This window comes from Malurus melanocephalus, unplaced genomic scaffold (assembly GCF_030028575.1).
Source record: "Malurus melanocephalus ecotype Western Australia unplaced genomic scaffold, MMel_1.1 scaffold_291, whole genome shotgun sequence".
Taxonomy (NCBI): Eukaryota; Metazoa; Chordata; class Aves; order Passeriformes; family Maluridae; genus Malurus; species Malurus melanocephalus.
The window spans coordinates 75,280-88,633 of record NW_026623523.1 but is presented as its reverse complement, the minus strand read 5'-3'; the positions used below and the strand labels follow the sequence as shown (position 1 = coordinate 88,633).

General features: G+C 50.7%; 1 protein-coding gene across 3 annotated transcripts; it reads right to left on the bottom strand.

The window, feature by feature from the left end:
- Positions 1-8,387: 8,387 nt before the first annotated feature.
- On the bottom strand, positions 8,388-12,924 carry KLF4 (KLF transcription factor 4). Of its 3 annotated transcripts, none has more exons than XM_057376790.1 (4): positions 12,457-12,923; positions 12,246-12,363; positions 10,968-12,117; positions 8,388-9,503 (listed from the first exon to the last, which is right to left on the bottom strand). In XM_057376790.1, the coding sequence occupies exons 1-4, from the start codon at positions 12,459-12,461 to the stop codon at positions 9,328-9,330; spliced, it is 1,449 nt and encodes a 482-aa protein (XP_057232773.1). In that variant the 5' UTR covers positions 12,462-12,923; the 3' UTR covers positions 8,388-9,327. The 3 variants fall into 3 exon arrangements, with proteins under 3 accessions (XP_057232773.1, XP_057232772.1, XP_057232774.1); XM_057376789.1 differs by having other exon boundaries at positions 10,968-11,132; positions 11,217-12,117; positions 12,246-12,461; XM_057376791.1 differs by lacking the exon at positions 8,388-9,503 and having other exon boundaries at positions 10,963-11,132; positions 11,217-12,117; positions 12,457-12,924.
- Between the last annotated feature and the right edge of the window lie 430 nt (positions 12,925-13,354).

Here is a 13,354-nt window from a genome sequence, read left to right as displayed (position 1 = left end):
AAAGAAAGAAAGAAAGAAAGAAAGAAAGAAAGAAAGAAAGAAAGAAAGAAAGAAAGAAAGAAAGAAAGAAAGAAAGAAAGAAAGAAAGAAAGAAAATAATAGGAGACCTGCCATACTTTAAAGAACTATCATCTGCTGTATGCCAGGACAGCTCTGGGTTTGAGACATTTGTATATGAAGGGAAAGGAAATCGGGCAGCTGTTATTCCATTGAGCACTGCTGAGCCATTTTGGCTGCCAGTTAATTTTCCTGCTAATAACCTCTCTCCTATTTTCACATCCCTGTCTCAGGAGCCACGCAGACAGTGGCAGAGTGGACCCTGTGTGCCTCCAAGTGCTGGCTATTAGTCCTGCCTGGGAAAAGAGAGTCACAACATTTTTCCTGGGAGGCTTGTMTTTCTGCTGTCACCTGGCTCCCAGTACCCAGGCAGTGCCAAGCAACAGGCAGGGAAAGACTGAAAAAAATCTGCTGAGTGACTTGCCTGTATTTCCTTCCCCAAGGAAAGTCATGCACCAAGTTTTATATGTGATATTCATCTGCAGAGGAAGAGATTTCTGTCTTGTGCTTCTGTGTTGCCTAGTGGGATATGTTCACGGACAGTAGGTATTTATTTCAATTACTGACTTGGGAAGAGTTATTAAATGTAAACTGTGGCACCTTGTGTTTAGCACAAAATAAAACACTGGGAGAAGCCAGTCAGAGAAAACCTCTGACTTAACACAGTGGTTTGGCCAATGCTTAAATTATTTCTTTGCTCTGTATTCTCCCATACCTCCCTTTGCCTTGCCTCCCTTCCCCCCTCCTTTGCCTCGTTCACACACAGCTTCCAGTGCTGGACCCTGAAGATTCAGATCTTAAACTTTTTCAAAGTATTACCTATTTATATATAATGCTTTGGATTTGCTTATGCAGTGCATTTGCATAGCCCCAAATCAGCATAAACCCTGCCCTCATCTTACCAAGGGGATTTACCTGCAACCAAACAAATTTGCTTTGTTAATGAAGCAGTCAGATTCCCAGACAGCACTGATACACCTTTATCACTTCTTAGAAAGAGATTTCTCTCACCTGGAATGAGTTTCAGTACCCAGTACAAAAGGACATTGCATTTTTGACACTTGTTGTCCAGGACTTAGTTCATAACAACAGGGAAAGACGTGCACAAACAGGGTTATAAAAGTGTAATCAAAGAGAAAAATCTGGAGTTAGATTTGGGCCAGTAAACATTGCTGTGGTCAGTTTCCCTTCTCCACGTAACAGTAAACATAACAGTAGCAAACACGCAAACCCCACAATTATTAATAATGCCTCAGTAATAAAGGTGTACAAATAAATAATGAGTTATTCCAGCCTGTGTGGATGTTTAGGTACATGAGCTGGAAAACGCTTTGACAAACTGTGTACTCATGCATCTTTGCAAGATGCAACAAAGAAAATACTGAAAAGTATTTTTTCCTATTTTGAATAAAATGTGAAAGAACACCCACCCTTACACAAAAAAGGATTGATGGGAAGGGGCTTCTCAGATGTCCTGGAAATTAAAAAAAAAAAAGAAAAACAGCCCAGTAAACCAAAACATCATGTAAATACTGACTGAAATATCATATTCTGCTAAATATCCTGGCATTCTTCCAGTCTACAGTAGACTAGATTAACTCATCTATATGAGTTACTTTACTTTCTTTTCACAAATTAATTAAAAAGCACAACCAAAGTCAAACCCTTCCAGCCTTTGGTAGTATACAAGAAAATCAAGGCTGATTTAGATCTAGAGGTTAGATCCTTTCATTCTCTGCAGTTATATAGGAAAGGGAAAATAGGAGGAATCTAGAAGGCAGCAGCCTCAGAAGCTACAGGAAAGAAATACTTTTATTTTCTTCTCCCCCCACACACATTTTTAGGCTAGTTCATAATTAATCATGGAACTCCTTGCCACAAGTTCCCTCGGAAGCCAGAACCTCAGGAAGGCACCAAAGAGGATCAAATATTTATTAAGTAAGTGGAATCTGCAGAGCTACAGCATAAAATAAACACAGGTTGGAAAGGCATCTGTGCTTCTCAAGCTCCTGAGCTTGAACAAACCTGTAACCATCAGGCCTCCGTGGAAGGGAGTTTTCCAGGGAGAGCCAAGTGGGTTCACCCAAGAGACATCCATCACAGGGCTACTTGTGCCTGACAGACCCATTTCTGGCCAGTGGCTTGGACAGGACACCCGTGGCCAGACAAAAGTGGGCACTCCCCTGTCCTATGCTCCTCTGCTCCTCCACAGCACCACRATTATGAGCTGGTCTCTTTGCACAGTGAGCCTTGGCAATGAGTTTTACCTTGTGAACACGGGAACCTCGTCAAAGCAAATGCTGGTCAGAAGGTGTTTGCAGAAGGATGGTAGTCAAACATCTCGTACAGGTGACAGCAACATTGTAATATTCTCCAAAGCTGAAGAGAGCACGAACACTCACCAGGGAGGCAGGAAGGCCGAAAGAGGTGAAATTGTTTTGCTTTCCACCGGAAAGCATTTTGATAGTTTGAAACACAAACAAAAATCTGCTGCACAGCCAACACATTCAGCCATCCCTCATCAGCCACGGGAGCCTATTGCGGGAACAGTGTGATGTGGAAACTGAGAGTGGACAGCCAAACCCTGTACATCCCAGGGCAAAGACAAATGCATCCCTTTGGGTAGCCCCCTTGAGTTGCCAACAGCATTATTGAATTCAGTATGTTTTGAGTCTAAACACAGGATACAACCTCATCCAGAGCTTAGGAAGTAAATTCCAATTTGCTTCAGTAATTGCCATCAGCGTTGCCTCTAGTACTTTATCAACATATTAATTCTTATCAGAAAAAAGGAACATAATGATGACGGATGCTAAGCCTCCAGGACAACCCCCAGAGTGGAAAACCTTAGAAGAAATTTGGATGACAAACAGTCCTGATGCCATGATACCCTCCTAGAGACCTCATGTGCAAGCCAAACTCACGCAGGAACCACAAGAGGCAGTTTTTCATACTTGAAAAAAGCACTCTCTGCAGAATTTGTCCGCAGCAGGAAGCAGAGGGTGGGCTCAGTAGCAAAAGCCTGGTYAGTCAGGTTTTGATTCCTCCGACCAGCACAATCAGAGAGCCTCCCCATGCCTTTGTGGGGCTGGCAGGGCAAAGCACACCCACAGCTCTGCTCCTGCCATCCATGTGGAGTTTGCAGGGCTCTGTCCTCACCCCTCTGCTCTTCAGCATCTTCACAAATGGACACAGGACTGGAAGAGCCACGGAGTAAGTTCACGGATGRCTCAAAACTGAGAGGAGCTGCTGAGGCCTTCAAAGGCAGGGAGGCCCTGCAGAGAAACCTCAATAAATGAGAGGACTCGTAAATCACCGATTATATGGAGTTAAACAGGGGAATGTGATGGATTCTGCACCTGGGATGGTCCTGGGTGTCCTGGTCAGTGGTGAGTTGGACATGGGTCAGCAGTGTCCTGCAGCCGGGAGAGCCATCCCTGTCCTGGGGCACCAGGCCCAGCATGGCCGGCCGGGCCAGGGGGGGATTGTCCCGCTCTGCTCTGGTCTGGGGAGGCCTCACCTGGGATATTGTGAGCAGTTCTGGTGCCACGGGGTAAAAAGGGCATTAAACTGTCGGAGAGCGTGCAAAGGAAGGCACAGGGATGGTGAGGGGTGTGCAGGGGTCCCGTGAGGAGCGGCTGAGGGCTCTGGGTCTGTGCGGCTGCACAGGAGGAGCCGGAGGGGAGCCCTCACTGCAGCTCTGCAGCTTCCTCGGGAGGGGACAGCAGGGACAGGGCTGAGCTCTGCTCTGGGACAGGGACAGAACCTGGGAATTGGCCTGGAGCTGGGTCTGGCAGGTTTAGGCTGGAGATGAGGAAATGTTCKTCCCCCACAGGGTGGTTGGGCACTGGAATGGGCTCCCCAGGGAATGGGCACAGCAGCAGCCTGACAGAGTTCAGTAAGAATCTGGACAATGCACTTGGGGACATGGTGGGACTCAGGGATGGTGCTACACAGGGCTGGGAGCTGGACTCTATGACCCTTGAGGGATCCCTTCCAACTCAGTTTATTCTGTAGCTCTGCAGTTCTGTGATTCTGTGGCTCTGTGATTCCGTGCCACTGGGACAGACTCAGCACCATCAAGGAGGCTCCCAGTAAATGAACCCCTGTGCACTGGTGGTGTGGCATTTCCTGACAGATCACTCCCAATTCTGTGGCAGTGGGGCAAATCATCTGGATAACTGCGGGATACCTGTTTTTTAAAATTAAAGGCCTTCAACCAAATAACACAGGGAAGCTGGGTTATTTTGTTGAATAAAGCCTGAAAGTTTAACAGTGGAGAACTTGAATGGCAAGATTTAAGCAAGCCTTAGCTTGTGCTTGATAAACAAGCACGCTGTACCCAAAGCAAAACCATGCAAAACTTTTCAGGGTTGCAGCAAGATGGCTGCGGTGATAGCAGCACATGATTACCCTTCTGCTCACCCAGGTTCCACGGTGAAAGCGGCCTGGCGTGTTCCATGTTCCCTAAAACTTCTCCTTCTTAATYAGCAAGTCATGAGGTTGACCCCAAACTAGCCAGGTCTGTGTGAAAATCACCATCCTGGTTACAAAAGAASTCACAACTCCAAGAGCAAGGAAAACATCACTGAAGGGAAAAGGTGCAGCTGCCTAATGCCTCTTGTGAACAGCTATTAGGGCCGCCTGTCTCCTGTAAAACTCTGGGAACACACGCTCTAAATATAGAATAAACATTAATAAAGCACAAGCCACTTTTTCCCCTCCTGTCTTTCACACCATTAAGGTTGTAGCCTTGAGGGCTCACAGGTATGCATCCAAAGGTGAAAAAGAGACTAGCAGATACCCATATGCATCCAGGGCGGAGAACAGGGCTGCAGGAACACCACCACCGCCCACTTCCACGCCGCAGAGGCAATTTCTGCGCTCGGTGGCAATGCCTTCAGCGGTAATGAAAATGCTCCCCCGGTAAAGTCACGGCAARAGCGAAGGGCAGACGAAAACGTGAGTCATCCAGGTGCATGGCAGACAGGGGAATGTGGGTGTGTTACCCAGTGGCTCCAAGCCAATGTGACCTCAATTAAATTTCRGTGAATGATGGGCCTTCCCCTCTTCTGAGTACACACTCATCTCCTTGGTCTCCAGAGATACATCCACCGTGCCTAAACACAGCTCTTTAATCTGGAGAGCTCTCCTGGCGAGCCTGAGTCAACACATGGCAGCGCCGGTTTTGGTGGTGGTGGTGGTGGTGTTCCTCTCCCTCTCCCTATCAGTTTTSCTCACTCTTCCTTGGGTTTACTTCCTCCTACCAGCACTTCTACCACATCCAGGTCCCTGCCAAAATCCTACAGTGTAACTGCTGGTCTGTCTGTCCCCATTTGCAACCCATTCCTATTTTCCCACTGCCTTAGAGCACTCAACCCGACTGCGCTCAGCAGAGGAAAGCCCATGGATAAACACAGGTTAATTTGGAAATTCTTGAACTCAAATGCCGTTAAAAGCGCTTGCCAGGGACTTCAGTGAAAGCAGGCTAGCTCCCAGATCCAGCACACTCCCATAGGAAACCTGTGTAAACTAATTCCGTCGAACCGTTAGCACTCGGGGTGATTAACCGCAGGAGTCTCTGATCTTCCCTTATTAAAGAGAAGGAGAATGAAATTCACTGATTCATATCAGCTTAATATAAATCCTTGTGAGATTCACAGACGAGCTCAGCCATAGCAGGATCTGGTAACCACCACAGGGGGAAAAGAAAACTCTCTTTCCAGTACCCCTCCCTGTGACAAGGGATGGCCGAAGCCATTCGTGCYGGGTCACAGTCAAACCCAGACTCCCAGGCTGTGGTGTGCAGCAGACAAGTGCACAGAAGCATTGCGGCTCTGAGAGGATTTTTGCTCTGATGCCACTTTTGAATAGTTGGCACTCGACAGGCAGGCGTGTGCCATCTTGTTTTAAACAGCTCCCTCTACACATGCTAAGTGTGCTCCGGAGAGATTTGGGCTAGGGGTGAGCAGGATTAAGGATGGCTGTAGTTTGACTGCAGAGATAAGTCCCTGCCGCAAGACCTTTTGCCCTCGGTAGCTGAAATAGTGCTCTGGGGCAGCTCAGGAGGTGCTCACCCCATGTCAGAGAGGCCACCYCTAATAACCTCAAAGCCTGACTTTAGATGCCCCAGCGAAGCGGCACATGAGTACAGCTTTAGCAATGCTGAACAAATCTTGTTTTTCAAGACATACTTACAAGACTGTTCAGTGTTTTACATATGTTTTTATGAGATACGCTTTTTGATACATGTGTTGTTTCACTGCATCCGTGTGCAATCCTGCACCAAAGTGCAACTCCAGGACAACAACGAAAACAGGTGGCAAACACARCGAGCTATTTCCAGCTCTACTTAGCACAGCACTGCTCATTTCAGTGCTTCCCCCAGGGACCTCCTTAAGAGTAAGGACTGCCTCTCATGGGTTGCATGCTGTATGGCAAAAACTTGGCTCCTGTCCCAAAAAAATACAGGAGTAGAAATTTGGAAATGGTTTAAGGCACAGCAGCATTTCCTTTCAAACACGAAGTCACAATCGTGTCCCTTTCAGTTTGGAAATTCATATATGAGGACAGCTTGATTAGGATCAGGGGAAAAAAAAAATCTAGTGAAGTGGGAAACAATGCCCCATTTCAAGAAKGCCATTATTCATGCAATTAGAAACCTAGGGTCCATTAAAAAATCAAGCAGAAACTGAAGTTGGCTAAAGGGGATGGCTTACTAAATGCTACAGCGTCTTACAAAAAATGTTTAAGGGTGCATAATGACAGAATGCTTGAAAAGCAGAAGAAACCAGTTCCTCAGATGAAATAGTCAGATTTCAGTGCTTACAGATGTGTTAGAACATAGACTTTGCACAAATGTGAGAGGTGCTGAGGAGATCCAAAACCTACCAAGCATGCCTTGGCATTATTGGATGGGACAACTTCACGCCCTCGGCACATGCCAGCTTCAGTGCTGACCTCRGATCCCTCATCCAGAATTCACAGGCAGAGCAACAGAGGAGGTAAAAAAATGACTGCTTGAATTGTAAAAAAGTTTTCACATGGAAAGGGCTCCAGATAAAGGATGACTCATAACTTTAATTTAGCTTTAAATACTTGCTATTTGCAAACCAAACAAGACATTCCCTACTCCCTGTGTTACCTATAAACCAAATCAACAAAGATAGCTTTCAGTTGAACAAAGCATGCCTGGGTGATAAGGGGTGAGAAATACTCTCTGCTTCATTATATTACTTACACAAACTTAGGGAGAAATGGCACCAATCCCCACACAAACACCACATCAAAATGTGAACTTTAGTAGCATTCCAAAGGCACATTAAGACACAAAAATTCGATATTGCCACTTCTATTTTAACTACTACAAAGAAGCCTTTTGCCTGCTATTTTTTTTTCCTCAGCTTTACTGGACATTACATACACCCAAATTCTTAGCTGACAGACATTTCTGACTAGCTGAATAGTTTCTTCCCTTTAACGAAGAGTAGTGAGAAAAACAGGTCCTATTCACCAGGCATTAATGTGGAAATCATCTGTTTGCTACACATTCTGTAAGGCAGCTGGAACAATGAGGTACCAAGGGAGAAGCACCACGGGGCTGGTGATGACCCGGGGCAGGCTCACCGCACAGCACATGCTGCTGGAGGAACGCCGGGGTCCTCGCAGCAACACGTCCTCAGTCCCTGCGTGGTCAGCCTTCCCTGCTGCGTGCGCATTCCTGCAGGAATCCTGGCTCTTCATTGGATTCCCAGGACAGAGCAGGTTTCAAAAGGAAATTCCGTGCAGGTGATACTTATGCGGCATTTTGTGCAAGCACTCTTTATTCTCTGAGCCAGGTTTATTTTTTGCTCAGCATTACTCAGTGGCTTTTCCTTCACTCACACTAAAGTGGTTACACTGGCTTGCCGAAGAAATCCGAGGCAATGAAGCTGGGATTCCTTCACTGCTGAAAAGACTGCTACCAAAAAAAAATAAAAAAAATTCTAGAATTTGTTGTCATCAAATACATGAAGTCTTATGTCCCCAACAGAAGTGTGTCCTCTAAAAAAGTAAACACAAGTTACTTAAAAAATGGTAAACTACAGTTTCACCACAAAGGTGYGGTAAGAGGCAATTCAATATTCAGAGCAAAAATTTTCCATACACCTTTTTCCCTAAAAAGAGATGTGACATCAGCACTGCACTTACACAATCCTGTCTTTCAGACTCTTGAGACTACAATTGTTTGCCACCACCCCCCTCCATGCCTTGATAAATTCAACCACCAACAAATACCGGATGAACTCTCTTTGGCCATGTCTGTGCACAGAAAAAAACCAGAGCAACCATTCAGATAAAATATTACAGGTTTATTTAAAACTTGTTTTCACCTTGAATATGCAAAATACAAATTCCAACAAAATGTTCATTATTACTTCGTAGTTTACAAATATACAAAATAGAAGTTTGCTTAAATTTATATTACATATTTAYTATGTAAAGAACTATATAGAAAACATTTGTTCTGCTTAAGGCATATTTGGGAATAAACCATTGTACAAACTATTGCACATCGAAACCACAGTGCATTACAGACTGTCTGCATAAAGTTATTTTCTTAAYAAAAAAGTTAAACCAGGGTTATTCACCTGATTTAGGTCATAATTGGCAATCGGAAGACAAAAAATATTTCCTTGTCAGATATGCAGCAGTTTGAGAACTTTGGCTTCCTGTTTTTGGTACCTCTAGAACCAACAGTCACTAAGCACCATGAAATAGGCTTTTAAAATATAATTCTGTACCTGAATTTTTCCTCCTCTTTTAACATTGTAATGGCTTTTAGAAGGAAAAAAAAAAAAAAAAAAGAAAAGTACAAGACGACATGTACATCTAATATTGCATTGAAAGGAAATGAAGGGAATGTCATTTCCCTGTGTAATATCCCCACCCTCCGAACTACAAACAGTCTGTTTAACCCTGATATCCGTGACTTCCAGTCACTCCTTGGCATTCTGTAGTCCAGAAATAATTCAAGTTGGATTTACAAATGGAATGATAGAAGATCCAGTCATTGACCCCAATGTCTTTGGTTCTCTTAAGCAAATAACTATAAAAAAGAAAGTTGTAATGTCCGTATGGAGTTATCCCTCTTTTCCACTCTTTGGAAGACTTCACCTCGATTATCTGTAGTGCTTAAAATGAGTTCTCCCCATCTTGTGGAAGACAGTCCTTGTGCTGTAAATACTGAATCTCTGCGGCAGTCAGGGGAAAGATCCACTGCTTTCCCAATCAGAAGTGCCTCTTCATGTGTAAGGCAAGGTGGTCCGACCTGGAAAAGGCTCTGTCACACCGCTGGCACTGGAAAGGGCGGTGGCCTGTGTGTTTTCTGTAGTGACGAGTGAGTTCATCAGATCGGGCAAACTTCCATCCGCAGCCTTCCCAGTCACAGTGATAAGGCTTCTCACCTGTAGACAAAAGCCAAGCAATGAGACACATCATTTAGGTTTTTTTTTTATTTTGTGGCACCTTCTTTCTTGCACTTGTACTGGATAAAACAATGGGTGATCAAATGCAAYAAACTTGTCAAAGCAGCTGCAAACAAACTATGAAGGCTAAAATAGCAACACTATTTTATACTAACACGTCTTTTCGAGATGTGCAGGTGCTAGGAAATGTAGGTGTCACTTAAATCTTCATTAAAATGCTCGTTTTCGCTGCCTTGCACACAAGATTTCAGAGCACCCGAGTGTGTATTTTTGCCGGTGGTATTACACAATCAAACAGCAACCAGAAATAGCTCAGCAGACAACGTATTTAGATAATTGTAGGTCTCAAGAATTAAAAAACAGCCGGAAACTGTTTTCATTAGCTCAGCTTGATTAAGGACTCAGTCTTACGAGTGTCTTCATTATACAGAAACCACTGTTGATGGCAAGATGAGCTTCCCTAGCAATTACAAACTCCCTGTCCTACACATCCTGGGGATGGTGCTGACTGGCTCGGAGTAGACATCCGCTTTCCCGATCTTTTTTCCCCCTGGTGCCATTTAGCTGAAGATGCAGCCGAACTACTGCAGTGCCAGTGTATTTTCCCTTTCCCATCTCCTCTTCAGGAGAAAGTTCTGAATCGGGTTCACAACCCGGGGATTCAAATTATGCAAATTCCCAGATTATTTAGTCACTGTTACAGAATGCCCACGCTGGCGAAACCCATGAGCTGTACCTGCTTTCACAAGCTCAGTTACTGCAACGTCGCACTCTGCTTGTGAGGTTAAAGTTTGAATCTGGGCTCAGATACACACACTTTGGGCGCGTTTTATCCCAATTCCAGCAGCAATCAACGGTTAAACTATGCTGGTACAGGAGGATMCGTTCTCCCACAGGTAGGTGAGGCACTCGGCGAGAGCTGCCTGCTTTCAAAGCTCTTGCTTTCTGTTTTCCCAAAAAAGGAGCAACAGCTTGCAGAGGTGCACCGACTCCCACCCTACAGCCAGCCAAGGGAGGGGGTGCCTCTATAAACGCTGAACCACCAGCAAAGAAAGCTGCGCTCTGTGCGAGCCCTGCTCCCTTCTCAGAGAGGGGGCAACACCATCCGGAGCAACAAATCCCAGCCGGCCTCCACCCACCTGCTAATTAACTAGACGCATAGCAAGAGAGAAGTAACAAATTCTGACTTGGCAAGAAACCCACCCGCTCCCACAACTGAGTCACTCTGAACCATGAAGCAAAATGTCAAGCCAACAAGCCAAGACTGCACAGGACTTCACGTAGCCAAGGGGGGAGAGAAAAAAAGCCCAGAAACCCAGCACAGGAAAGTTACATTTTGTTGCCTTCAGCCCTCCTCCTGTGCTCACGTCCTTCCACGGTCCGAGGGGGTCACCCCTTGCCGCTCAGGCCAGAACATCCCCCAGACCCGGCGCCGGCACTAACCTGTGTGGGTTCTCAGATGCGCCTTGAGATGAGAGCTCTTGGTGTAGGTTTTGCCGCAGCCCGCATAATCACAGGTGTGTGTCGCCGTCCTTTTCCTGGGCCATGACCGCCGTCCCCTCTTGGGTTTGGTCTCCTCGGGCAAGCAGCTCCCCGGCGGCATCAGCTCTAGAGGCGGACAGGGAGGAGTGAGCACCGCCGGGACCAGCGCCAAAGCGGGGACATCCGCTGCCCCAGCACCAGAGGACTCACCTTGGTACTGGAGCGCGCCGGGAGGGAGCTGCTCGGGCAGGAAGGCGGGGTACCCGGGGGCCGGGGGGTACCCCGGGGGCAGCGGCAGCGGCGGGTGGCTCAGCCCCGGCGTGGYGGGGAGACAGTCTCTGCCGCTCAGCATCTCCTCGGGCCCCAGCGAAGGCGTACTCCGGGCGGGCAGCGGCCGGCTGCCCAGGGCGAAGTCGTGCTGGGGGGCTCCTCGGGGGCTGCTCCCGTGCGGCGGCGGCGGCGCCAGGGTGCAMGGCGGGGCGGCCTCCTGCTTGATTTTGGGGCACATCCGCGGCATGGAGCTGTAGGGCGCCCCGGGGCCGTCGGCGCCGGGCGGAGGGGCGGCGGGGCCGCTCTTGGGGCTAAGCCCCGGGTGGCTGTAGTCGCCCACCGCCTTCACCACGAATTTGCCCTGCAAGCTGCCCAGCGGCGGCAGCGCGGCCGGCGCTGGCAGGTACACCGCGTCCAGGTCTGGCCGCATCAGCTCGGCCACGAAGCCTCCCGAAGGGGACACGTCGGTGATGTCGGCCAGGTTGAAGGGCGCGGCGGACCCGGCGGCGGGCGCCCCGTCGCAGCTGCCGCCGCCGCCGTAGAGGAGACCGGAGGGCTCGGGCCGGGGTAGCGGGTAGGCGAAGGGCCCGGCGGGGCAGGGGCTGGCGGTGGGGGCCGGGGCGGCGGCGGGGGCCACCACCACGGCGGCGGCGGCGGGCTCCTGGTGCATGAGCGAATTGGAGAGGATGAAGTCGAAGTCCAGCAGCTCGTTGAACTCCTCGGCGTCACGGCGGGGCCCCAGAGCGGCGGCGCCTTCCAGGTCCGACGGCGGCGTCTCCACCGGCCGCACCGACAGCGCCGGCGGCGGCCGCTTCAGCTGCGACAGCTCCTCCCGCCAGCGCTGCGGGGACATTCGGACGGCTCAGCCCCGGCCGCGCCGCGCCCGCCCCGACGGCCCCCGCCCCGCCCGGTCCCGTCCCGTCCCGCCCGGCCCCGTGCGTGTCGCGGCGCCGAGGCGCCGATACTCACGTTGCCGGGGCCCGCGGGCCGCGCCGCCTTCTCGCGACCCGCGGCGCCCGCCGCGAAGGTGGCGATGGAGGGAAGGAGCGTGCCGCTGAGCGCCATCTCGCACTCGCCGGGGGGCTGCCTGCGGTGGGGAGACACAGCGGGGTCAGCCGGCGGCCGGGCAGGGAGGGGACGGATGGACGKAGGGAGGGCGGCAGCCGCGCCCGGCACCCACCGCATCCGTGCCGGGGCGTCCCGCCGAGCCGCCGCCGCCGCCGTGGTCCCGAGCGCCGCCGCGGAGCAGAGGGAGGGGAGGCGGCACGGACGCGCCGTCCAGCCGCACGGAGCCGGCGCAGCGCCACCGCCGCCGGGGCGGTGCCGCGGGAGCGCCCTGGTACTTTTTCTTCTTCTTCCTCGGCGCTGCGCGAAGCGGGGCGCGGGTCGCTAGCGGCGCCGCGGGGACGACGAGGAGGAGGAGGAGGAGGCGGCGGCCGCCGCCCGGCAACGCGGCTCCGGCACCGGCAGGGCGGCGGCGCGAGGCGTTTCCCGAGGAGCCGCGGCCATGTGGGGAGCCGGGCAGGACGGACGGGGCGCGGTGGTGCCAGTGGTGAAGGAGGGATGGATGGAAGGAGGGATGCGCCGGGAGCGCTTCACCGCCGCCGCCGCGCCCCGCTCGGCACTGCGCGGTCCTGTCGCCGCCGCTCCCTCTTATCACCTCACTTTTCGGGCGCGCCGCCCCCGGCGCCATGGCGACGGCGACAACAAACGGACATGTGGGGAAAACGGGGGGCCGGGGGGGGGCGGCCGGGGCGGGACGGGCGCGGGGAGCGCACAGAAAGAGCGGGAGCTCCGCCCCGAGCGCCCCGTGACGCGGGTGCGGGCGGTGACGCCGGTGTGGGGGGGCGGGACACGGGGACACACGCGCCGGGGATGCCCGCGCGCCGCGGGGTCTCCTGCACCGACGGCCGGGTGGCACCTCCCGTCGGGAATCGTCGGCCCCGCGCGGAAGGCGAGGAGGTGGAGCGGAGCATCTCCAGCGGCCGGCGGTGCCTCTCCGTCTCTCGGTCCTTGCCCCTTCCCTTGCGCTTTCGTTTTTTTTATTACTTAGTTTTTCTTAGTTTTTTTTTTTTTTT